General features: G+C 37.4%; 1 protein-coding gene across 4 annotated transcripts in view; it reads right to left on the bottom strand.

Annotated features, from left to right (window-relative positions):
* LRRC49 (leucine rich repeat containing 49) overlaps positions 1-27173 on the bottom strand; it is a 149987-nt gene that overhangs the window by 94262 nt on the left and 28552 nt on the right. For all 4 annotated transcript variants that reach the window (XM_025919855.2, XM_025919857.2, XM_086711098.1 and 1 more), the window contains 2 exons: positions 26953-27096; positions 8854-8915 (listed from right to left, as the gene is read on the bottom strand). In XM_025919855.2, the coding sequence (XP_025775640.2) occupies positions 8854-8915; positions 26953-27096 (206 nt within the window). The remainder of the gene's footprint in view (positions 1-8853; positions 8916-26952; positions 27097-27173) is intronic.

Below are 27173 nucleotides of genomic sequence, written 5' to 3'. Positions count from 1 at the left end.
CAAACATACTCTGTTCATTTTAAAATGCTGCTCGAAGCAAAATAATTATAGAATTTATAGCTGTACAAAATACACCATATAGGTATATAAAGCATATATAAAAAAAAGATTGGTTTCTGATGCTCACTTATCTATAGAATATTGAGGGGATAAGCTTACAATCTCAATGGGTGAAGGGCAGTAGGTTGATTCCCTTAAATGAGAAAAAGCTCTCCAGTGTGTTCAAATCACTGGCCACTTGCCAAGAGTACATGGTATCATGGTGCTAATAATCTACCTGAAGTCACCAATCTGTCTGGCATCAGATCAACAAATACTTAAAACTGACATAAAGAAAAAGTAATTTTGACTGTAATAGAAAAATAAAACAATAGTCAGAGAAAATCGATGAACTAAACTGTGCAACCCTCCGCTTAGGGTAGAAAAACCCACACAAGACTTCATGTTAGAATGCAGGGTATTACAAATAGTGTGGTCATCTAACAAACCAAATGTCCTAAAGATGATGAAGGAAATAAAGTTGGTCCATTTTAAACACTCTTGATATCTAAATGGAAAAGTCACCAGTAATAAAGCAACACTGAAATAAGGTATACATAGAAGATTTTATACAATTTTAGTAAAAGTTCCATGCTTTAAATGCATTTAGATCCAATAATTAGGTCAACTCTAAACATGACAAAACAAATTTATCTTATGTTAAGTCTGTTTTTCTGAAGTGATGGAACAAATCTGTCATTAGTTGTGGACTCTGTTCACCTGTTTTCTTTCTGAAAGGACTGAAATGCTGCAGCTAAGCTTGACAATCAGACGCTAAGGCACAAGGCCCTCAGCAAACCCTGGGGGGGTTGCTCACCTTGGCGGAGTAAAACAGCAATGGATTAAAAAATAAATATATTAATTAAAAATCCCCTAGTTTTAGAATTTTTTTGTAGGTCCTCTTTAGCCCATGCCTATCACATCTAGAAGAATGCAATTAAATGTCTGCCTGAAGGTGAATCACGTGGGAGCCATTAGGCAAACACCTCCAAGCGGGGTGACAGAGCTAAACGGGTACTGATCGTGGCATTTCCTTAGCACGAATGTAGTCATTTCTTAAATTTAACATTTTTCTTAGAAGGCAGTCAGAAAGGATCTGTCAATGGTTGGTTTCTGTTTTATTCTGGTGATTTGCGTTAATTCAGTTGGTAAGATTTGCCTATCGTTGGTCATCTGCCATGAAGGAAAAAAAATGAACCCATTCTAACAGTTCGCTGGATACTAGAACTCAGAAAACTTAATTTCCATCGAGCCGAAATGACATAAGCAACACCTGGAATTCTGGAAAGTACAAGAGTGAAGCCTGCACTGTAGGAACACCTTATGTAACAACCTGTTCGTCAAAACTACCAATCCATTCTGAAGGTCAGTAAAAAAACCATTTCCTCCTTAAAATATCAACCGGTACGAAAAAAGACAACTGCCGGGTAGTCTGAGTTTCTCTGACTGGATATATAATTCATATGGTGTGTCTTACCATGTTGAAATATAGCTTGAAAAAAATGCAAAATGAGTTATTTCCTGACAACGGTAAAATTATTAACTATTTTTTACAAATTTGGAAAAGAGCCTGGGGGCTACTCTGGAGAACCACGATGAGGGAAAAGGCACACCCAAAAGCTTGCAGTCTGGTGACCTCTGGTCATAGTATAATTACTAAAAGAGATCATTAGAGAACTTGTAATAGTCTTCTTTCCTCAAAAAAGAAAATGGAAACCTAGCTCAAAATGTTCAGTGACATCGTAAAGAGAAAGCGGAGCCCAAATAGCATTGTCTTACTAAGAGGAAGGAAGTGGGTAAGAGAGGCCCACACGGGCAGGAGGGGGGAATCCCTGACATTGTTTAGAATTTCCAGCGTGTGGTGATAATAAAAAGCAAATTATTTTTAGTCAGTCTTATTATTGTATTTTTATTTATTTATTAAAGTTTATTTACTTATTTTGAGAGACAGAGAGAGAGAGCACAAGTGGGGGAGGAGCAGAGAGAGAGAGAGAGAGAGAGAGAGAGAGAGAGAATCCCAAGCAGGTTCCATGCTGTCAGTGCAGAGCCTGACGTGGGGTTTGATCTCAGGAACCATGAGATCATGACCTGAGCTGAAATCAAGAGTTGGACGCTTAACCAACTGAGTACCCAGGTGCCCCAATTTTATTATTGTTTTTAAATGCCCTAGAGGTACTGCAAATCCTTCCTGCCTGTACCCTGAGGCCAACCACACCCATGACCTTAACCCTTGATACAACCCATCTAACAGGAAGGTTTAATTTCTACAGATTTTTCTCTATTCTAGAAGTTCTGCGCAAGATCTTTACCGACAAATTGACAGATTGACCTAGAAGCCAGAAACAACGGCCAAGAGAATTTTGATTGCTTAAGCCTTTAAACCTCACATGTCCAGGCAGTAAACAAACAGTCCAAATGACGTAGCAATGATGTGAAAGCAGACCCACCAAAACAAGTTGCTAAACCATAGGGAAGAATATCTCTACTTGAGGGACTGAATTAATTCTTCTTGAAAAATTTTTGATACACTAGTAATATTATTCACATAGTAGATGCTGGAGAGACTGTAGTGAGCACTTTATATTCTTCTGCCTTTGTCAAGTTTATAGTCTAGCAGGGAGGACAATTTAAAATTCAATAAACTATGGAACTGCAATAATTATAGAAGTACAGGAAGCTATGATGAAAGCGTGTGGCAAGACTCCATAGTGTTGTTCAAACTCTGTAAGCCCAATCCATACTGAGAAATATATTTACATTGTAACCCTGCCCCCCATATCTATAGTAAAATAATATACACACACAAACTCATGCACAGACACATCCATATATAATTAAACCTGGACATTTTTCATGAAACAGTATTTGTCCTGAAATTGTGTGGCAAACTCTGATATTTTCTATTTCATTTTTATTTTCCCAGCCTCAACCACAAGATTGATTTTAGGATCCTTCTATGGGTTTTGACCCAAAGACGGAAAAACACAGACTGATGGCATTTTTAAGTCAGCTGCATCATTTGCTAAAGGTACAAATTCCTGAACCCCACCTAAAGCTATTGAATTAGAATCCATGGAAAACGGATCCCAGAAAGCCGCATTTTAGCGGCTCTCCAGATAATTCTTAGGCATATTAAAGTTTGAGAACCCTTGGTATCATTTAATCTCAAATCTCAATGATGAGGAGTTATTCAGGCACTGAGAGGGTAGACAAATGTTAGTGCCAGAAGCCACGGTAGATACAAAGACCAAGTGGGCAAGCGGGAGCATGCTGTGTTTAAGGAAGTTCAAAGGAACAAGAGTCTAGGGCACTTGGGAAGGCAACAAGCATGGCGAAGTAGGCATGCGTGGCTCATTCTGCAAGTTCTCTCTTCTAGTCTGTTCCACAATCCCTCAAGAATAATTAAAAGGAAGGAAATTTTGACAAATGCCACAACATGGATGAACTCTGAGGAGAGCTAGACACAAACAGACAAATACTGTGTGAGTCCACTCGTATGAAGTACCTAGGGCAGTCACATCCCAGAGACAGAAAGGAGAATGGTGGATGCCAGGGGCTGAAGGAGGGAGGAATGGAGAATTATTGTTTAATGGGTACACGGTTTCAGTTTTACGAGATGAAAAGAGTTCTGGAGGTTGGCTGTGCAACAATGTGAATGTAACACTACTTCACTGTATACTTAAAAACGATTAAGATGGTACATTTATGTGTATTTTACCATAATTTAAAAAAAGAATACACGACTCCAAGAGTCCTAAGCTGATATCTGATCCTCACTAGTGTTCGACTTCTTTCCCAATGATACCGAATTCCCCTCAGTTCTAGAAGCAATGGCAACCATTCCCTTTTAGGCAATCGAGACACTAGAATCATAAAGCCTTCTTCCTTTTTTTTTTAAAGCTTGTAAAAACTTTCTAAATTGGAGAATGAAAGGAGAGAGAGAGAGTGGAGAGAAGAATCGATTACAACTTGACCTTGTGATGAAGAGCAGAGCCCTGTAACCGTCTCAGCGGAAGAGATGAAACTAATGGAACACTATAATTTTTGGCCAAAGATCATAAACTGCTTCCTGTGGGTCACAAATATTTACTTATCCTCAACAAATATTTTTGCTTATGAAGCTTTTCTTCATGAAGGAAAATTTTGCGTAATGCCCAAATTAACACGTATTCTCATTTTGGGGTGCCACGACTCAGTGGTTCCCAAATCTAGCATTGAGTTACACATCAAAGTACTCTGAGGAACCTTAAAAATTTACAGAACCCTGGCTCCCCTCCAACTCTACTGGAGAAGATTACCCAGCAGGTTCCAGCAGTGAACCAGTGACTAGGTCATTTTAAAGCTTCCAAGGATATTTTTATGTGTAGCCTATTTGGGAAAAATCACTCAAAGAAAAGACAGTTAGGAGAATGGCTGGCTGAGCACATGCACTTACCTCCCTCCACCCTCTCAAAATCTCTTTGAAATTAATGAACATAAAAGTATGAAAATACCCATAGCAGTACTACAAAACCAGGAAGAGTTCCATCAGTAGACCAGAACACTAAGGAATTTCTGGAAGATATAAAGCAGATGGAATCAGTAAAACCCCAAATTGCTAAAGAGCCTGAAATGAACAGGATCATTTACATTGTAAGTGTTGCCGGCAGAACCTCAGAATATTCCCTAGATCAGAGGCAGCAAGTGTTGGCAGCAGATGTGGGTCAGGTGTCCAGTAATTACTGAAGGCTTTGGTAATAATTTTCCAGCATCTTACTCTCAAGAGTAGCTGACTTGTGAACTGTCCCCGGGTTGAACATGACAAGAGAGGAAAGGCAGTGTTCTGGGTAAAGTCTGGCGGCCAAGAGGAAAAAGGAGCCCCCATTTCCAGAAGGCAAGTTTCTTGTGCACATCCTAAAAGAAAGTCCAACTGGGTAGACCTCCTCCTTCCCCCCTACCCTACATCCTCTGCAGGAAGAGATCCCGTACTCATAATTTTCATGCACGCATTTTTTTTTTAACCACTGCTGACAAAACAAGTCCACAGACTCATTTGTTAACATGAACTGCCATCACAAAAGCATAGAAATAAAGAAACAAAAGAAAGAAAGCATTTTTATTTGGAGAACAAATACAGGGTTAACTCCAAGGGGAATAAAGTAAATTCTAGAAATCAAGGGAAACTTTCTCTCACCCATAAAATAAGAATAAGCCATTAGAAAAGGAAAAATACAATCAGAGTACTTAGAAATTAAGACCATGAGAGCCAAGAAAAACAAATCAACCAGACAAACAGCACCTCAGAAGAAGAGGTGAATGATGGAATGAACATATCTGAAGAATGAATTAGGTACAACGGATCCCCTTGATCAAGCACAGAATATGACTCTCAGGGTGATCATCATTAAACAACTTCGGCAGGCCCCGCCCGGGTTCCGTGGGCTGGAGGAGGGCCCAGGGGTGGAGGGAGAAAGAATAGGCAAGGATCACACGGCAAGTCTAGAGAGGGCAGACCTAGTGCGCCCACCCTAAGCCTTCTGGATCAACTTTGCCCGGCTTGTGTCCTCTGCCTGGAATGTCCAAGTACCCTTCACTTTACCAAGGCCTATTTTCACTTAGGCCTGGGTCCCGGTACCACGTGCCTCTGGGAAGGCTTTCTTCACTTCCCATCCTCAGGCTGATTTTACATTTTCGAATATCCCCACAGATCAGCACAGCTAAGTTTAACTTTCTATATAATAACCTATTTGTGTCTCTGTCTTCCTCAGTTTTGAGGGATATTTGAAAAAAAATTTTTAATGTTTATTTATTTTTGAGAGAGAGAGAGAGAGAGAGAGAGAGAGAGAGAGAGACAGAGGATGAGCCAGGGTGGAGCAGAGACAGAGAGGGAGACACAGAATTTGAAGCAGGCTCCAGGCTCTGAGCTGTCAGCACAGAGCCCGACATGGGGCTCAAACTCAGGAATGGTGAGATCATGACCTTAGCCAAGGTCCGACGCCCAACTGACTGAGCCACCCAGGCGCCCTGAGGGATATTTTAACCAAAAACACTGGTATTATTCAGCTACAGAGACATGGATACCTGTCAGTTGTCCTCTCAATATATCTTACATGTCTACTGGAAGCACTGGATGCACTTCTAATAGCTGAAGAAAAATAACAAAAAGGGTTCTGTACACACAGCATTAAAGTACCTATTCGTCCCATGTTGGAATTCTCTGAATTCAATAGGATGCCATCACATTTTGCGACTTTCTGAATTTCCACCAGGTTCCTAACAGTTTATGCAAACGGACCTCTACGAATCCAGTAATTTGGTCAAAAACTAGGAAGCCCTACCACATAACAATCAATATGTTTTTGTCTCCCTGAAATGGATATACAATTGGATACTTTCATTTACTGAATATCATCTGTGAGTTTTCCGGAGGGAGTCATAAAAGGTACTGACTTTCAGCTTTTCACCGCTGTCTCTACTCTTACTGACCTCTGCTACTCCTGGGCTACTAAGTCTAAAACCAGGCAACTCTATTATGCCAGGACTATGGCAGGGCACTGGGGCCCTGAAACGACAGTTATCAGTACAGATCATGTGATGGCCCAGGTATCTGAGATATCTTGAGTAAAGCTAACAGAAGTGATTTCAAGGCTTGCACTCTCTGATTTTTCCCCCAGCAGATCAAATCTATTCTGTATACCATGTCCTGGACCACAGGCGTCAACAGGAACAGAGCAGAAAATGTGCTGAGCCTCAAAAGCAGACGAGCTGGAAGCACTAAAGGAAGGTTAAGGGCTGTGCCTATGTAGAAACGTAAGAAAACAATTAGTAAGAAAATGAAAGCACTGAAATCGTTGACTCACCTCTAGCTCAATTTCTTGGGAAATCATGCTTTTTAAAGAAACTTAAAAGAGAGGGAGAAGGACAGTGAAGAATATGGCATTGGTTATCTTTAATTGCCCTTACAAAGCAAATATTCCTTAAAAACAATGTGGTAATGACCGCGGGATTTATTGTATATGTGACAGAGAAAATTTTTCTCTGGAATTTTTCTCCTTAAGGCACAAAAGATAACTGATTTGGGAGATATGAAAATTAGAGTTCCAACTTACAAAGTAGTATATTGACCCAATAGGTGTATTATCAAGTAGCATAGTTTTCCCCAGCTCATGGAAAACCTACCATGGCTGAAATAAAACGAAAAATGATTTTTAAAAAGAAAGATATTAATCTCATTAGTCATATCTTTATTTTGCTGAGTGGGTAAAACTCTTTTCCAGATTGGGAAGAAAATTCCCTAAATAGAAGTAATTCAAGCCAACTCTCTATAGTCAGGAGTTCAGAAGTTCAAGTATCCTGGGGACTTGGGAACGTCAGAGCCCCTATATACCCAGATTTATATCTCTCTTTAAATTACTCCCCATAATCAAGGCAAGAAGCAAAAGTAATAAGTTCCACCATAAGCTGGGGGAATCTAAAGGTTTCCAGCACCTTAAACAATGAATATGGTAAGAATGAGAAACTATCTTCTCACAATAGTTGCTAATGGTCTTTAGGTAGAAATTCCCCAAAGAAAATTAAGTGTCCCTTCCACTGCTATTGAAAAGAAACCCTACCTTCCCCAATAAGACCACGGGAACACATTCAACACAAACTGGAAAAAATATGAAAAGTCAGAAAACTTCAATATTTTTTCCACAGAAGAGAAGAAGAGAGACAGAGGAAGGGTATTTGAAATAATGCCTCTGTGCAAAGTTAACCATCTGGATTTAATCTCTAACCTTTAGAGATATGGTACAGAGATATGGGGTTAACCCTTAGGTCTGATAGGGGAGGAAAAAGATGCCAACAAAACCGCACAAAAACTAAAGTCCTTTTTAAAAATTTTTATTTATTTATTTAAGTAAGCTCTTTGTCCAACATGAGGCTCAAATTCACTACCCTGAGATCGAAAGTCAATGCTCTACTGACTGAGCCAGCCAGGTGTCTCTACACTGGTTCTTAATAATCAGAAGCATAGACCTTGAGCTCAGGAAGAGATGTGCTCTAAACTCTTACACTTAGTTCTTACCCTCTTATAAAAGATGGTTCAAAGAATAGCCCCGAGGTAAAAGTAGAGAAGAGAGAGGCAGTCATAAAGCATAGTTCAAACTGACTGGCTGGGGGAAGGAGGAGGAGGAAAGGATTAGGGAAGGAGTAGAGGTCCTTCCTTTTGCATCAAAAAGTCTGCCTATCTCAGCACCAGTTCTGAAATCTTCCACATTGACACTGAATGAGACAGCATCACAATGTGAGGATGATAGGCTTCAAATCTTTGGAAAACAAAATGTATGCATGTGTATACTCTAATATACGGTCTCTTAGCAGCATTCGTTCTAAGTAGGGATAACAAGATAGAAGTTATGGCCTAATTAGCAAGAGGCTCAGTGACACAGCCTGAAATATTATATCCAAATTGCTTAGTAGCTATACGGAGTGTAGATGGCAATTTATGGAAGAAATTCTAATTCAACTGACTGGTGCAGGAAGTGTCAAACAAAGGACAGCAAAATATATGTTGAAATTTCCACATACACATTTTACGAAAGAGCAACCCTACAGTATAATTAAATAAAAAGCACAGGCTATGCTAATGTCATCATCCTAGCATTAGAGTCTCTAATCCTCACCAGAGCTTTGTTTTTCCACCAAGAACTTTGTCATATGGCCCTGTCATTTTCAAATGTAAGATCTTCCATGACAAGAAAATTTTCCAAGGTACTTATAATCCTCATTTAAAGCACTAGAACCCACACAATCAGGTTATTAATAAATGACAAATCGGGAGTTTCCACTTACGTAGATATATTGTTGAAGCTGAGAAACAGACGTTGGAGGCTGGGCAAATTATCCACATCTCTCTAGAAGGAAACAGAAAGCAAAAATTTATCAGCTGGAAGAAAAAAAAATATTATCAACGTCTTCTGGCTCGGCTGTTGAAATATGTAGTCATTGCTGTTTACTGCAACCTTGCTAGACCATTGATTTCCACTGGACACCGAGCTCCATTCTTCCCCACTGCAGATTAAATGGGAGGGTTTCACTACATCCGCAGAGCAAGCTGCACCACTCGCAAGGTAAAAAGCACTGAGAACAGGGAGAGATGCTGCTAGCCTCTTTAAGCATGCTTTTGGGAAAGAAGCCAAAATGCTACTTCAGCATTTCAACCGTAGCACAAATATAGTATGATCAAACATTTGTTAAAAATCACTTTTAAAAGGAAGCTGTTCAAATGTTTTAAATTTTAAATTTATGCAGTTAGCTTTCCCAACAGTACCGAGAATTTCAAAGCCATTTCCCTCACTATTCTCAATCCTTTGGAAATAGACCAGTTACAAATGAACCAAGATGCTGACAATCTCCCCATAAAACTAAAAGCAGATCACAGTGAGTGTCACTGAAGGGCAATTTCCAACCTAAGCAAACAACAGACGTTACAATTGGAAATCTACCCCGTTCTGTTTGGGTACAGCACCCCAGAGCAAACTATGGCTGTTTAAACGTGGCTTTATCCTTACCAAATATTGAAATGTTTTGGCTCAAATGATTTTTTTTTAAATCACAAAATAAGTACACAGCCATCTAATTTCATCAAATGGAAAGACACAAACTTCTTGAAAATCTGACATATGCTGAAGAAATAGAATCTTAAGAAGCAACTTAGTAATTACCTAGGCTACAACCTCATTAGGCACATGAGAAAAAGTGAACAGTTGGGGTTGTTGCAGAGGGAGGGTGGGGATGGGATGGAAAGGTGACCCAGGATTACATACTGCCCTTTGAGGCTGAGACACGACAAGATTGGTTATCTTGACTTCCGTTAAAATTCTACACACCGACACTTCTCTTATAAAATGTATCTCTCTCTCTCTCTCTCTCTTTTTTCATTTAAAAAGTTTTTTTAAAGACTCACTTTAATTTGCTGGATGATGAGCTAGCTAAAATATCTGCTGTTAATACTAATATGTTAGTATGAAAAGTTGGGACACATTTCTTTCTTCTTTTTTTGTGTGTCTGGGACTAATTATTGAAGCATAATTAACATACAGCATTATATTAGTTTCAGGTGTATAACAAATGCTATTAATTTTTAAGGGCAATATCATTTATAATAATTCTAGTTATAGGAGTTTGAATAATGCTAATACAAGCATATACATTGTACATATTACTGTGTCGAATATTTAAACCCAAATCAAAACTTGTTTTACTGCTTGCATAGGTCATTATCTTTCTTCCTCCTTCCTTTCCTTCCTCCCTTTTAAAACTACCATTTCCAAGACCCCAGTAAGAATTAAGACAAGGGAATTAAAATTACAGCAAAGCCTAGCTTTTCCTAAAATGGTTCATTTATTTAAGGTTGCCATATAAAGAAAATATAAAAGTGATGGAGTTGTGACAGAGCCACATCTCCCTGGTTTTTGAGAGGGTAGAGGAGAAACGAATCTGGCTTAAGACTTTTTCCCATGGGGTTTCCCTTGTGCACCCCTCTCCAACACTCTGTCAACTCTGCAGATCCTAAGCAGTATAAAACAAATACAGTTGCCAGCCATCGGACCATGGGCTATGTGCACCATTCACTTGGCATTCCTATTCTCAGGCCCACCCTTGAAAAGCCTGTTCCATAGGTGTGAATGGTGGTTTTTAGAGTTTTTCAACCATGGCCAAAGATAAGTCCGCAGAAAACAGGAAGGCGTCCAAATTCCCCAGTGTGGGTTGTAAGCTCTAAATGTTGGCCAACTTCTGGAATCATCTCTACCAGCTTCTTCTCCTGATAATCCCAGAAGTGCCTGGAAGGTAAGTGGAGGAGTGATGGACTAGCGGTTGGTCTCATTTTACTCTGGGGCCCTACTTTCCAAAGAAGTGGTAGCTTTCTTCCTATCTGGTCTCTACAAGTAGGGAGTCATAGCCAAACTGAAAGCCCTCTCTGTACGCTCAGGGGATCTTTTCTCCCAAATTCTTCCTGAAATCTACCCGAGATATTTATGGGCACCAACATTGTTTGTTGACATCTAACCAGGAGAAAGTGAGAAGCGGCAGCCTGGCTCTCCTTTAAATCAAGGCGCCTTAAAAAAAAAATACACTTGTCACTTTTAGCTCTGGCCTACCACCTTCAGAGACTGCAGACACCTTCCAAGATGTAAGTTTTTGCTATTAAAATATAAATTCAAATGATATCAGGCTATAATTTATGAGACAGGTTTTTAAAAGTTTACTTGATTAAATTATAATGTTTTGTATTTATTGTCATTTATGAAACCAAATTTTAGGAGAAGTCTTTATCAAATTTTAGCCATCATTAGCCGTCATTACCTGATAGAGCTATAAAAAAATATTCACAACAGATTGAAAAACGAAAACTCAGAATTCAGCTACATATCCCTATAACCAGTTTAGTTGATAGCCCTTCCAGAACTTTAAAAAGCAAAATGATTACCCGCAATCATTTTTGTTGTTCCAGGTTTCATTTCTACAAGAAAATTATAGCTTTTGATTTTGCTAGCAACTCTGAGATACACTTTGTAATGCATAGACAAAAAGAAAACATATTTATCATATTAATTATCTGTGTGTGAGTTATTTACAGAAGACTAACAAACAAAAAAGACTTGTTGACAGCTACTGGAAGATGGCTCCTCTAATATGAGAGAGAAAACAAAGATGGAAACACCTAAGATCCAGGAAGGGGATTCACCACTGGAGGCAGGCAAAAAGAACTCCAAGGGTGGCATCTCGTGCTTTAAAACCAAGGTCCAATGTTCAAATCTCATCTTTCTTTGCCAGACAATCCCAACCTATTACATCATAAATCCATCAATATGAATCAAGCCCCTTCACTGACAGATGCACCTTTAAACCGGACCCCCAAGAAATCTCAAAAATAAATATCCTGCCTTTGCCCTTGAAGACGTGACTAAGACTATGTCAAGGTAGTGAGCTTTTCTTGCCGGTTAAGTAACAACCTCAACTTCTCTTTACTAACAGGTTATTCCAATGGTATTTTGGGAGGCCAACATTTGACAATCTACTTATCAAAAAAAATATAATTATTTTGGAATAATGGGGAAAGGAGAAGTGGAGGGCTAAAGCTAATGTAAGAAAGCCAAATCTTCGTAACTTGAAGGAAAAGTCAGCACGTTTATTTAATTGTACAGTGTTAAACCCTCCCAACAGTTCTTTTCTGAAGGTAAATTTTCACAGGCGGAGAAACTACTGCAAGGAAGCAACCTGAGAAGAGGAAGATGAAATAAAATATTTACATATAAGGTAATATTTGTATTTCATGTGTAGTTTAGTCTGCTCACAGTCTCAAATTTACTATATTTAGCAAAACACAATTCTAAGATTACATTCAAAACATTTTTTGAAGTAAGATTCAAAGGTGGGGCGTCTGAGTGGCTCAGTCGGTTAAGCATCTGGTCAGATCATGATCTTGCGGTTAGTGAGTTCAAGCCCCGCACTGGGCTCTGTGCTGACAGCTCAGAGCCTGGAGCCTACTGCTGATTCTGTGTCTCCCTCTCTCTGCCCCTTCCCTGCTTGTGCTCTCCCTCTCTCTCTCTCTCTCTCTAAGAATAAATAAACATTAAAAAAAATTGAAGATTCAAAGCAATTTTCTGTATTTTAAAAGTATAATCCTTTAAAAGTTAGACAAACAAAATTACTACAGATTATTGAGAGGATTATAATTTTTTTATTTTTCAAAAGAATAGAGACTTGCCGTTTGAGAAAGATGCTTGTCCGAGTCAGCTCAGACACTATTTTCCATATTCCTAAACTTCACGAAAGAACTAAATGATTCAGCAATCTCACCATGTGTAGAACATCTATTACTGGAGCTATTTTTAGAGCAGTTTCCTGCAGAGGAGTAAGGAAGAAAGGTGAAGAGATGAAGGCTTTGGCATGCACCAAGTAGGACAAAGAGGACTAAAAAAATCACAGCTACTCTCATTTTGTTACCTATTCTGTCATAAATAAAAATAAAAATAAATATATAGGGGTAATTATTTTCATTTTGAGAACTGAAAAGAGATTTATTAACAAAGCAATGAAGAAGTTCAAAAAGCACTCCCTTTTATAAAAAGATTTATTAATTCCAAACTAACTACTAGCTACAGCCATCCCTTTTGACACAAGACACGTATTCCATGAGAAATTATATGTAAGCCATCATATCAACAAGTCCAATCGTATATTTAAATGCCTATTTTAAAAAGTCTATTTTCTGGTTCTATTACCCAAAGGCATTAATATATATATATCTGCCTTTTATAGTTTTTACCACCCTTTATATGGTCATACACAGACATACACTCTCTCTCTCTTTCTCTCTCTCTCTCTTTCTCTCAACTAGCTGCAAGCTATTCTTCCAGTCTGATTTTTTTCAGCACACGATTTAATTCCCATAGGGAAAGAGGTGGGATGGTGGAGTGGGGGACTAAAAACCCGACTAGTAAGCAGGCTACTGATACTCTGACTATGAAGACTTCCAGTATTTACAATCTAGGAGAGCTAGAGTTAATAGCAACGAGGGAAAAGAAAAGACCTCAATTTCATTATCATAGGCCTTTCCTCACTTGAATTTGTAGTTTTCTATCACGTACATGATCTAACAAGACCCCTCATAACAACTGATCCCTGGCATTCATGCCCTTAACACTCCTGGCAACACTCTCTGGAAAGACACAAACTCAACTCAGGCTTATAGCATTCTATCCCAACTAACATATGGGAAAAAAAATTAGCATGAGCAAGAGTCAGCAGAAACTTCAGGCAGCAAATGTAGAACTGCTCAAAAATTAAGAAAATATAGTAACTGGATAAAGACTAGGAAAGATCTATGTTTAAAATTATTAGAGAAATAAAAGAAACCAAAACATGAAAAAACATGTTTAATAAGGTACTCTGGACATTTATGAAAAAATTCATGTAGAACTCCTAGAAACAAAAAATTATGGTCATTATGGTCAGTAGATGGGCTGAAAATAGACTAGATAAGACTGGGGAGAGAGTTATTTAACTGGCAGATAGCACTAAATAAGTAAAAAGAATGCAGAAATGTAACAGAGAGAAAAAGGAATGATAGAAATATTTATTTATTTATTTATTTATTTATTTATTTATTTATTTATTTTTAGATTTTTTTAAAAAATGTTTATTTTTGAGAGAGAGAGAGAGTGCCAGCGGGGGGGGAGCAGAGAGAGGGGGAGACACAGAATCCGAAGCAGACTCCAGGCTTCAAGCTGTCAGCACAGAGCCCAACGTGGGGCTTGAACTCACGAACTGCGAGATCATGACCTGAGCTGAAGTCGGACCCTCAACTGACTGAGCCACCCAGGTGCCCCAGGAATGATAGAAATTTTATGACACAAAGGATAGAACATGAAGGTCCACACTATATCTAGTAGGTGTTGAAGAAGTAGAAAGACAGAAAATGGAAGGGGTCAATATTTGAGAATATAAAGACTCAGTATGTTCCCATAATTAATGAAAGATATGCATCTGCAGATTCAGAAACACAAATATTAGGTATGCTAGTAAAATTACCATATTTGGTCAAATCTAAGGTATCATCTTAAGTTTATTTTATGTAACACCTGATGAAATAAACTTATGATTAACCAATAACAAAATATCACTTAGAATTTTTATTTCATTGTTGCTGAAAGAGCTCTTTTAGATTTATTTGACCATATTTTTAGCCAAATATCATTCTTATGCATACATAAAAATTAAGCAAAATGAATCTATTAATGAACTCCAAAATATCTCCATTTAGCATAGAGTTAGACAGTGTAGTTCTGGCATAATAATATACAAATAGATGGAATAAAAGAGAAGGTCCACAAAAAGACTCATTTGATTATAATTCAATTTCAACAAGGACACATCAATTAATGAGTAAAGGGTGTAGAGCAAATAGATATCCCTATATTGGAAAAATTAACCATGACCCCTACCTCACACCATACATAAAATGTAATTAAAGAAGTGTCAAGACCCCCAAGTGAAAGGTAAAACGATAAACTTTCTGGAAGAAGGCAGAGGAGAACATATCCATGATACCAGGATAGACAAAGACTTCTTGTTCAGGGCAAAAAAGGCACCAATGATAAAATAAAACAAATTGGTAAACTGTACATCACTAAAATGTAAAGCTTCTACATATCAAAAACGTTACTAAGAAAGCAAAAAGGCAAACCATGCAAAAAAGCCACCCAATGCATATGCCAAAGGACCTGAAGCTAGAACATAGATCTACTACACCTCAATGATAAAAGGATAAACAACCTAATAGGCAAAAGACATAAACTGATATGTCATAAAAAGATATGTTAGAATGGCCTAAAAGTACTTGAAAACATGCCCAACATCACTAGTCATCAAGGAACTGCAAATTAAAACCACTGATAATCACAGAATCACTAAACTCATAAAGACCATCACCATCAAATGTTGGGTAGGATGTGGGATAATTAGAACTCTTATTTATTGCTGTTGGAATGTAAAATGGTATAATCACTTCATAAAATGGTTTGGCAGTTTCTAGTAAATTTAGACATCCACCTACCTTATGGCTCCGTAAGAGAAATGAGGTACATGTCCACCAAAATAAATGTATAAATAAAAGACTATAAGAATATTCCTATCAGTGTTATTTGTAAGGGCCAAAAATTGGAAATAATCAAGATGGCTATGAAGAGAAGAATGAAACCACAATTTGCATTATAATTAGAGAATGAATACAACTCTCAGCTAATTAAAAAAAAACTAATGATACACACAACAAAATGGATGAATATCAAAACATTAAGTTAGTACACAAAAAGTATGTATGTATATATATATATATATATTTCACAAAAAGTTCAAAAACAAGCAAAATTAATCTATGGGGAAAGAAGTCTGAAAACTTCTAGGGCAGGGAAAAGCTGGGACTGACTGGGAAGGGGCACAAGGGAACTTTCTGGAGCAAAAGAAATGTTTTCTATCTTGATCTGAGTGGTGGTCAAATGAAAGTACATTTATATAAAAAAAAAAACATTGAACTGCACAGTTGAGATTTGTGTATCCAAATTACACCTCAAAAAAGTATGGAGGAATAGTCTTCACATTTAGAGTCCAACTTCTGAATCACTATTTAACCAATAATATCCATGCTTTTCACACAATACTGTCTTCTGTGCCATCATGAACATTGGTGATGCTGAGTATCCTAAAAGTGTGCTCTATTATTGTCTACAGAATGTTCTTCCAAGCTAGTGACATACATTCTGTATATTTTTATATTGTTAAGGTAAAGAAACACCAGTACTCTGGTCTGAATGTTTGTGTCTCCCCCAAATTGAAATCCTAACCATGAAGGTGATAGTATTAGGAGGTGGGACCTTTGGGAGGTGCTTAAGTCACAAGAGTGGTCCCTTACGAATGGGATTAGTGCCTTATGAAAGAGGTCTAGCCTCCCCCACCATGTGAGGACACAGTGAAAAGGCACCAGCTGTAGACCAAAAAGAAGGCTCTCACCAGAATGCAACCAGGCTGGCACTTTGATCTTGGACTTCCCAGCCTCCAGAACTGTGAGAAATAAACTTCTCTTGTTTATAAGTTACCCAGCCTGTGGTATTTTGTGATAGCAGCCCAAATAGTCTAAGACACCAGTGTGAATTATACACACAGCTTCTTGTTGCTTTCAAATGCTGTCATCTCTTCCAACGAGCTTGCTCAATTTCTCCTGCCTTCAAGTACATTGTTTGGCATGTGATGAGCAAACTCTCTGAATCTATCTCAATATCAAAATATAACACAGCTTTACCAAACATGGTTTTCTTCCTTTGAAAGTATTTGATTGTTAATTAGCAAGAAAATGTAGAATTACGGTCATTCCTCCAATGAAAAGTATGTTTCACTAATATTAAATGTGTGTCTTTGCTTTCCATGCCTTTTTGAATTCAGAAATGTTTCATTTCATGCTAAGTCTTGGTGTAATCTTTTTTTAAGTTTATTTATTTATTTTGAGAGAGAGAGAGCAAGCAAGCATGAGCTGGGGAGGGGAAGAGAGAGAGAGAGAGAGGGAGAGAGAGAATACCAAGCAGGCTTCACTCTGCCAGCACAGAGCCCAATATGGGGCTTGAACCCATGAACCATGAGATCATGACCTGAGCAGAAACCAAGAGTTGGACATTTAACCACCTGAGACACCCACACACCCCCTTGCTGTAATCTTTTTAGCATTTTTTTTTTTAATTTTAGAGAGAGAGAGAGAGCATGCGCAAGTAAGAAGAGTGGCAGAGGGAGACAGAGTCGTAAGCAGGCTCCATACTCAGCATGGAGCCCGACGTGGGACTCAGTCCCATGACCCTGGGATGATGACCTGAGCCGAAATCAAGAGTTGGACGCCCAACCCACTGAGCCATTTGGGTGTAATCTTTTTAAATACATTTTGAGCAGTGATTAAAATCAAAACATGTAGCACCAATAATTGAAATGAGCATAGTATAAAGTTAAAAGCAAGTTCACGTATATTTAAGCAATGAAATTACTGTAACCTATCCAATAGTGATTTTAAGATGCCATGCATTGTAAAACATATCCAGATTTCAGAGTTGGTGAAATATGGAAAAAAATGTTTATCTAAAATTGAAGAAAAATGGTGGTTCCACATCTATACACATCTTGGTGAGTCTGAAGAACTTCAAAAAGAAATTTCATAATCTTAAAAGCAACCAGAGAAAGAAAAAGAAAACCATGCACACAAAAAAAAGATAGTAGACAGTTTAATGGCAATAATAGAGTTCAAAGACAGCGAGCTTCAAACATCTAGGGGAAAAAATAACTGTCAACCAAGTCAAACCATCAGTCATGAATAAAAGCAAAATAAACACATTATCAGACAAACATAAACTGAGAGAGCTTACCACCATCAGAGTCATCATAAAGATTTTTCTAAATTGTATATTTTGGAAAGAGTGGTAAACCCAGACACGCATGTGGGTGAATCCAAATAAGCACTGGCTGAAAACACCAACAATTAACATATCTAATTTTGGAAGTAAAAAGATAAAAAAACAAAAAGTCTAGGAAACAAAACCATGTGAAACAGGACAGGCTTCCTGAATTAAATGATTCTGGGGTCCTTATTTAAGAAGAGGGTAGGGATGTATATTAACTCCATAATTTAAGTCAAGTGTATATTTTAAAATGTTAAGAGTAACCATTAAAGTGAATAGCAAAGAACAGAGAAAACTCCATCAGCCCACAATAAAGTGCATGAGTACACAAACACCCCCCGGTTGAAAGAATAGGTAATATGACTCACTAAGAAGTTAGCATCACTCCTGCTGCTATTCCTGCCAAAAGTACATAAACTGAATCTAATCATGAGGACACATCAGTAGACAAACCCAAATTGACGGACATTCTGCAAAATAAGAAGCTAATATTCTTCAAAAATGTCAATGTCATGACATACAAAGAGGTTAAAGAAGACTAGGGAGGCATAATTACTGAATGCAATGCATGATCTTGGAATTTGCTTTTTTTTTTTTTTTTTTTTTTACTATAAAGGGCACTAATTAGATAATTAAGAAAACTTGAATGGGATTTACAGATTACATAATAGCATCATATCAATGTTAATTTCCCGATTTTGATTATTGTAATGTGTTTATTAAGAGAATTCTTGTTTTTAGAAAATATACACTGAAGTATGCGAATATAAAGGGGCATCATGCCTGCAACTTACTCTTAAACAGTTCAGAAAAAGAGAGAGAGAGAGACAGACTTGTAGACATAAAGAGAAGGGAAGAAGGAGAATAATCAAAAGAAAAGACAAAGCAAATGTACTAAACATAACCATTTAGGTAATTGGGTCCTGGGGTACTAGGACTTCTTTACTATTGCATCCTTTTCTGAAATTGTGCCAATATTAAAGTTTTCTAAAGGTTAAGGAATAAAAAAGATACACCAGGAAAAAAAATCACCAAAAGAAAGTTGGCATTAGCATTAGACTAAATGAATGTTAAGGCAAAAAGTATTAACTTCCTTAGCTATACTACATACTTAGAACAGTACCTGACATACGGCCCATGCTCATAAAACACTTGCTGAATGAAGGAGTTAGTAACAAAGATGGTTGCTACACAATGATAAAAGGAACAATTTATCAGGAAGATACATCATTTTTTTTTTACTTTATTTAAATCCAAGTGGGTTAACATATAGTGTAATAATTGTTTCAGGAGCAGAATTTAGTGATTCATCACTTACATATAACATCCAGTGCTCATCCCAACAAGATACATCAATTTTAAACTTGTGTGCACCTAGGAACAGCTTCAAAGACTGACCACATACTAGAGAAACATATGGAGAGCACGTACTGACTGTAAATATTGACTGCCTAGTAGGCAATAAAGCAAACCTCAACAAACTTCACAGAACCAATTACATATAATCCACATTCATTGGTCACAATACCATTAAATTAGAAAAGAATGACTAAAAAAAGAATAATCCAAACATATCAAAAATTTTATATGGATCAAGGAAGAAATCATAATGGGACTTATAAAATATTTAGAATAAAAATACTAAATTTCAAAACTTGTGGGAAGAAGCTGAAGTGGTTCTTAGAGGGAAATTTATAGCCTTTAGTGCTCATATTAGAAAATAAAAAAGAATGAAAACTAATGTATCAGATATCCAACACAAAATTTTAGAAAGAAAAAGAAAATAAGAGAGTTAAGAACAAAAATCAATAAACAGTATTTTTTAAAAGCTGTAAGAGAAGCTCAACAAAGCCAAAAGGCAGTTCTTTGAAACTACTAGTAACATAAAGAAATCTCAGGCAATACTAATCAAGAAATAAGAAAGTATGAATAAGCATTATGAGAAGTGACAAAGGGGCCATGACTACAGAGAGAGCAGCTAAAAAAAGTAAATCCAGATGAAAGGAAACTACAACATATCAAAACTGATACTATTATTACTAAATCAATGGTTTAAAACTACCCAAACTATTTAACAGATAAATTCTTCCAATTATTCAAGGTGAAGATCATCTTTAATTTCATATAAAGTGAGATTTATACCAAATAAATAGGGTATCACACAATATTAAAATAGGAACCACTCCTCAATTCATTTTATGAGGCTAATGTAACCTTGATATCAGAAAAGAACATTAAAAATAAGTTACAGAAAAATCTCATTTATTTTTTTAAGTTTATTTATTTATTTTTGAGAGAGAACACGTGAGCAAGCAGGGGAGGGGCGGGGGGGGGGAGAGAGAGAGAGAGAGAGAGAGAGAGAGAGAATCCCAAGCAGGGTCTGCGCTGTCAGCACAGAGCCCTATGCAGGGCTTGAACTCACAAACCATGAGATCATGACCTGAGCTGAAAAAAGATGCTTAACGGACTGAGCCACCCAGGCACCCCTGGACAAATCTCATGTATTAACATCGATATAAATATTGTGAATAAAATATTGGCAAACAAAATTCATGAATGTATATGAAATATAGCCTATAAAATACATAATACGACCAAAAGTGCTAGAGTGACTTACCATTACAAAATCTTATAAAACAATTTGCAAAATTAATAAAGAAGAATCCATACAACCAGTCTAAGAGCTGTAGAAAAATCATCTAATAAAATCCAACAAACATTCATAACATGAACTTAAGCAAACTAAAAACAGAGGATAATTTTCTCAGATTAATAAATGGCATTTAGCAAACACAGCTAGTGATATGTTTCCCTTAAACTCAGGAATAAGGCAAGGATGCCCACTTTTGCTTCTTTATTCAACTGTACTAGAGGTTTAGTCAAACTGGAGGTTCAGTTTAGCTCAAACAAGAAGAAACAAAACATAATGATTAAGGAAAAACTATAATTGTCCACAAAATATTATAATTGTCTAAATATAAAACCTAAGATAACCTACAGATACATTATTAAAATTATTAAGTGTCAGAGAAAGCTTGCTAAATATATGATCAATGAACCCAAATCAACTGTGGTTCCATACACTACTAACAACAGTAAGAAATCTCTTTCTGATCAAAAAAATTTACAATAGCAAAAAAGGTATAACATATCTGGGAAGAAATCTAACAAAAAACAAATGAGCTATTTATGGAGGAGAATAAAAATCATTAAATGTGACATATGTGAATTGAGAGATACGCTGTTTTCACATTATGCCTTCATAATAATATGCCATGTTCATATTATGGTATTAAAGGTTCCATATCGTAAAAAATCTCAATTGTCTCAAATTCAAAGACATTCCAATCAAACATACCAGTAGGGGTATTCATGAAACTTGATATGCTATTTCTAGAATGTATATAGAAACAGAAAAAAAAAAAAAGAAGATGATTTTTCTTTAGAGTAAGGAAGGAAAGCTGGGAAAGGAAGGAAAGGCAAGAAAAAGAAGATTGGGGCCCTCATGCTACAAGCTCTTAGGACATAACAGAGGTTATTACAGTTATTAAGATAGTGTTATACTGGAACATAGAGATCTATGGAACAGAACAGAGAGGCCAGCACAGACCCATGCATATGTGGATATTTAATTTGCTAGAAGGAAATACTGCCAAGGTGATAGAAAAGGACAGAAAGAATCCACTTTTCAATAAATGGTGCTGCGACAATTAGCAATCCAAATGAGAAAAGAAGAAACAAAATCGAATTTTAACTTTACACCACAAGCAAAAATCAATTGCAACTAGATAAAACATGCGAATAACTTTAAAACTTTTGTTAATACAGAAAAATATCTTTATGTCCTCAGTCTTTTTTTAAATTTTTTTTTAATGTTTATTCATTTTTGAGAGACAGAGAGAGACAGAATGCGAGCTGGGAAGAGGCAGAGAGAGAGGGAGACACAGAATCCAAAGCCGGCTCCAGTCTGAGCTGTCAGCACAGAGCCCGACACGGGGCTCGAACCCCCGAACCACGAGATCATGACCTGAGCTGAAGTTGGATGCTTAACTGACTGCGCCACCCAGGCATCCCTATATCCTCAGTCTTTAAGGAAAGATTTTTCAAACAAAAAAACCCAGAAACAGTAAAAAAAACTATTGATAGCTTTTACTTCTGTTCCTCAAAATACGGCAGAAACAAACACTACTGATCAAGAGGAAAAAGAGAAAATACTCTGTCATTACAATGGGCAAAGTATAAGACCATTTACAGAAGAGATCTCAATTATCACAAAAGAAAAAAGATGAAAGGCATTCAACCTCACTGGAAACTCAAATTAAAATCTCACTACAATATAATTTCATAGTTAAAAGACTGGCAAAAATAAAAGGCCTGACAATATCAAGTGTCAACAAAGATGTGAAGTTAAAGGAACTCCCAGGTAATGCTGATGGAACTGTAATTTGGTTGTACCAAATTTTTGTATCAAGTTTTGGAGAAAACTTGACGATATCTGATAAAATGAAATAGTGAGCATGATCCTGGCACCCAGCAATGTCTCTCCCAAGCTCTATCACTGAGCATCATTTGATAAATGGCAGGTTGCAACCAATTTTTCATTGGTCAAGAAATCAATTCAATAGGTTGAGACCAACATTTTTTTTAGACCAACATTTTTGATAGGCTAGAACAGAACAGGATATACCAGAATGGATAACAGCAAGGGTAGGTATAGCTTCATGAAATGCTTGCTTTCATTATTTACGATGTACCCACATAAATATTTAATAACTGGGCTTTTAATAACTGGGCATTTAATACCTGGGTTTTAATGTAAATTTTATTTATTACCTTAGATTACGGTCTGAAAGCCGCTGTCCTAGAGAAACTGTTACACATATGCACCAAAAGACATGTACAAAAATGTTATTTGTGACACTTTTTAACAATACTACTGTCCATAAGTAAAAGAATAAATGTTTTTTAAATTTTTTTAATGTTTATTTATTCTTTGAGAGAGAAAGACAGATAGCACCAGTAGGGGAGGAGCAGAGAGAGGGAGACACAGAATCTGAAGCAGGTTCCAGGCTCTGAGCTGTCAGTCCCTACGCAGGGCTCGAACTCATGAACCGCAATATCATGCCCTGAGCGGAAGTCAGATGCTTAATCAACTGAGCCACCTGGTGCCCCAAGAATGAATATTTTTAATCACAATCATACAATGGAATGTTATATAACAATGAAAACTAGTGACCTAGAGCTACAGAAAACAACACAGATCTCAAAGCATGTTAATAAAAGCAATTTAGGGGTGCCTGGGTGGCTCAGTCGGTTGAGCGTCCAACTTCGGCTCAGGTCATGATCTCATGGTCCGTGAGTTCGAGCCCTGTGTCGGGCTCTGGGCTGACAGCTCGCAGCCTGGGGCCTGCTTCAGATTCTGTGTCTCCCTCTCTCTCTCTGCCCCTCCCCCACTCATGCTCGCTTTCTCTCTCTCTCTCTCTCTCTGTCAAAAATAAACATTAAAAAAATTTTTTTAATAAAAATAAATAAATAAAAGCAACTTAAAAATGTGCATAGTATGATGATGCCATTTATACAACATTTAAAAGCATGCAAAACAACAACTTGATATTATTTAGGGATAAGTGCATACATATGTGGAAAAGAATTCGTTCCATGACCACCAGACACAGAACTGTGGTTACCTCTGCAAAGGAGAGAGGAAATAGGATGGGGGAGGTTTACACATTGGGCCTTAACTATATTTAAAAGATTTTTACTCATTAAGTTGATTGGTCGATCTACACATATTGGTAATATTATTTCCCATTCTTTTCAGAACGTCTGTATCATTTTATAATTAAACAAAAATTTTTTTAACATTTATTCATTTTTGAGAGACAGAGACAGAGCGTGAGCAGGAGAGGGGCAAAAAGAGAGGGGACACAGAATCTGAAGCGGGCTCCAGGCTCTGAGTTGTCAGCACAGAGCCTGACGCAGGGCTCAAACCTACAAACCATGAGATCATGACCTGAGCCGAAGTCGGCCGCTTAACCAACTGAGTCACCCAGGTGCCCCACAATTTTTTAAAAGGGAAAGATATATAAACAAAAAAGACATTTGGTTTGAAATTTATAAAACCTCCCAGAAAAAGATCAGTGACTTTAGCCACAATAAACCAACAAACAAAAACTTTTCTATATCAAAAACATCGGAGAAGTTTTCTGACAAGATAGTGAAATAGGTAATAACATGCTTCATCTCTCCTACAAAAGTCAATGGGCAAAGCAACAAAAATACACAAAATGAAGAACTCCGTGGAAATGATAAATCCAAGAGAGTCTTCATTAAGAGATCCACATTTTTGATGAATTTCAGGAAGCTGGAAAGCAGATAGGATCTATCAGGGAGCACCAACAAACCTACCCCATCCTCAGCCCATGCCCACCCCTGCCATGCACACACACACACAGGCAATGAACAGAGCAGCTGGCTGGAGAAACACTCAGCTGGAGCTTCAGGGTCTGTTCTTTAAACAAAACAGAGTATCTGTCAAAGACGGATGGACAGTGTGGGTGTTTTATCCAGGGAGATGGTTAATAACTGCTACATTAGACCCAGCCCGGGGGTGGGGGGGGGGGGGGGAGGGAAGGAATGGCATTTGACTTGGCACAAAAGATAGTAAAGTCCTTCTATACCCCCAAATAGTCGTTCTCTTACTTTGGTAATTACAGAGTAAGCCTCCCTTTTCCCTTCCACTCACTCTAAAGGGAAGCCTGCCAATGTGTGGGATTCGACAACTTACACAAATTCAGTGATCATTCTTAGCGTTAAAAAGACCTATTCAGCTCCGCAGGAGACCCAGCTACTACCGAACACGGTCCTTCAGTTAAAGATTACCAGCCACCGAGGAAAATCAAAACCATGAGAGAGAAAAAAAGCAAAAATATAAGGGTGATAACTGACCCTAGAGAAACGAAGATACTGGAAAAAAAAAAAAACATCTCTTGGCTGTTTTAGGAAAGGATGCTTCGTAAAAGAAACAAACAAAAGTTAGACCCAGTGTCTTACTTATCCTTACATGTATATTCACAATTTCCTATAAATTAATATGCATGCTACTTATTATTATGATAATACCATAAGCATAATACTTATTAAATCTTTTTAACTTTCATAAATGAAAACAATTTCCTTTTCCAGAGACATTGCTGCCTAAGCCATAATAGTAATGATCAGACATAATACTCACTGGGAAATTCAGTAAGCAATTTCCTGGATATGCATTATGTACTTTCCAAATGAAAGAACATAGAAAGGAATACGCAAAAGTCAATAGATGTCTGTGCCCCACTCTACCAAAGCCTTTTGGATTCTTACCACACCCAATGTCCTGAGGACAGATCAAGTCCAGCCTGAGCAGTTCCTAGACATTCAGCAATGTAACAGATGAACTCAATCTGGATGTCTTTTGAAATAAACAAGCCATTTCCAATATTTAAATTCAATCTGGGGAGGGGCTGACAGAATTTAGAGGTTCTGGAATAAATCCATGTCTTGGAAAAGGTTTTGAAATTATCCCAACCTCCTAGAAGATTTGACTATTACTGAGCTCATATTTTCTGGTAAAACTTCAAAATGAAACCAATCTGTACTGTACAAAGAGGCCTAGAGATAAAGCATCATCTGTCCCCCAACCTTTCCAAGTGTACCATTTACATTACACTTAATTACTGAGTAAGGAACTCAATGTCTCAAAAAAGTTAAGAGATTGTGCCTTTAAAAGTGCTTGAATGACATCCTGAGAGAACCTAATATTTTTCTATTGCATGTAAAAGAAAGGAAGCTTGTTAAAAAAACAAATGTTTCTATAAATCATTAGAAGTCTTCTTGGCCTGTGCCACATCATACAGCCAAAATCCCTATGTCTAGTGCTTCTCACATTCGCACAAGTACAAAACACCTGAGCATCAGGCTGTTACTTCGTTGCTGAACTCGAGTAAAGCTATAAATCTAACAAAGTTCACCTGCAGAGCTCCAGAGTTGCCTTTCTGTTTTTTTTTTTTTAATTTTTTAAAACGTTTATTTATTTTTGAAAGAGAGAGAGAGAGAGACAGAGCACAAGCAGGTGAGGGGTAGAGAGAGAAGGAGACACAGAATCCAAAGCAGGCTCCAGGCTCTGAGCTGTCAGCACAGAGCCGGACGCGGAGCTCGAACTCATGAACCATGATATCATGACTGGAGCTAAAGTCGGACACCCAACCGACTGAGCCACCCAGGTGCCCTTGGAGTTGCCTTTCTGCAGTTTTGCCCCCACAATGCTAACTTGTTTCCTCCTGCTCACATGCCAGTTCTTGACCACCTTTATGTCTTTCTTCAGATTCAACAAGCTCGAAAGGATCCTGGAAAGAATCTAGCCCAGTGCCCTCCTTTTAGAGAAAAGTAAACTGATGCTTATAGAGTTAAGGATTTACCCAAGGTCACACAACTAATGAGAGATGATGCTGTGAGAAGGAGGTCTCTGATGCCCTATGCAATGCTTTTTCCACTACACCAGGCTGCCTCTTTAAACACCGCAAAAGATATATTTATGCACATCCTCACAGCCCACAGCCTCTCCCCTCTGTGTCTTTTTCCTCCTGGTACAACCATTTATCAACTTTAAGTCACCAATAACCTCCTTCCTTGTTAATTCTATACCCATGATAAAACAGGAAAGAATTCAGTATCCATTTAAATTAGCTAATTCATTTATTGATAATACTTCTATTATCTTTACATTTATCTTTTAAAGTGAAAAACACCTTAACACTTCCAAATCAAAACATAGAGCTTAATAATTATATCCACAATGAAAGTCAGAAAAGAATGAAATTACTGTAGATTCTTACTTTGCATAATGCCATAACATTTACCATATTCCTTAAAAGAAAAGCCGGAAATCATATATCGATTCCATGTTAATACTCACCACAAAAGTGATCTGATTGTGTCGCAGGTTAAGTTCAGTTAGTGAATCCAGCCCATTAAGATTATCAACGTGACTTAAAAGGTTCCTAGCAAGATTTAAAACTCTCAAATCACACAAATGACTAACATTTTCGATTCTGGTAATCTGTTAAAAAATGAGAAAATGATGAATAGCAGGCATAAATCATGGATATGCATGTTATAAAAACCCTAAAAATAAAA

This window comes from Puma concolor, chromosome B3, assembly GCF_028749965.1.
Source record: "Puma concolor isolate L17-30 chromosome B3, mPumCon1.1.hap2, whole genome shotgun sequence".
Classification (NCBI taxonomy): Eukaryota; Metazoa; Chordata; class Mammalia; order Carnivora; family Felidae; genus Puma; species Puma concolor.
This window is presented reverse-complemented; position numbering and strand designations above follow the sequence as displayed.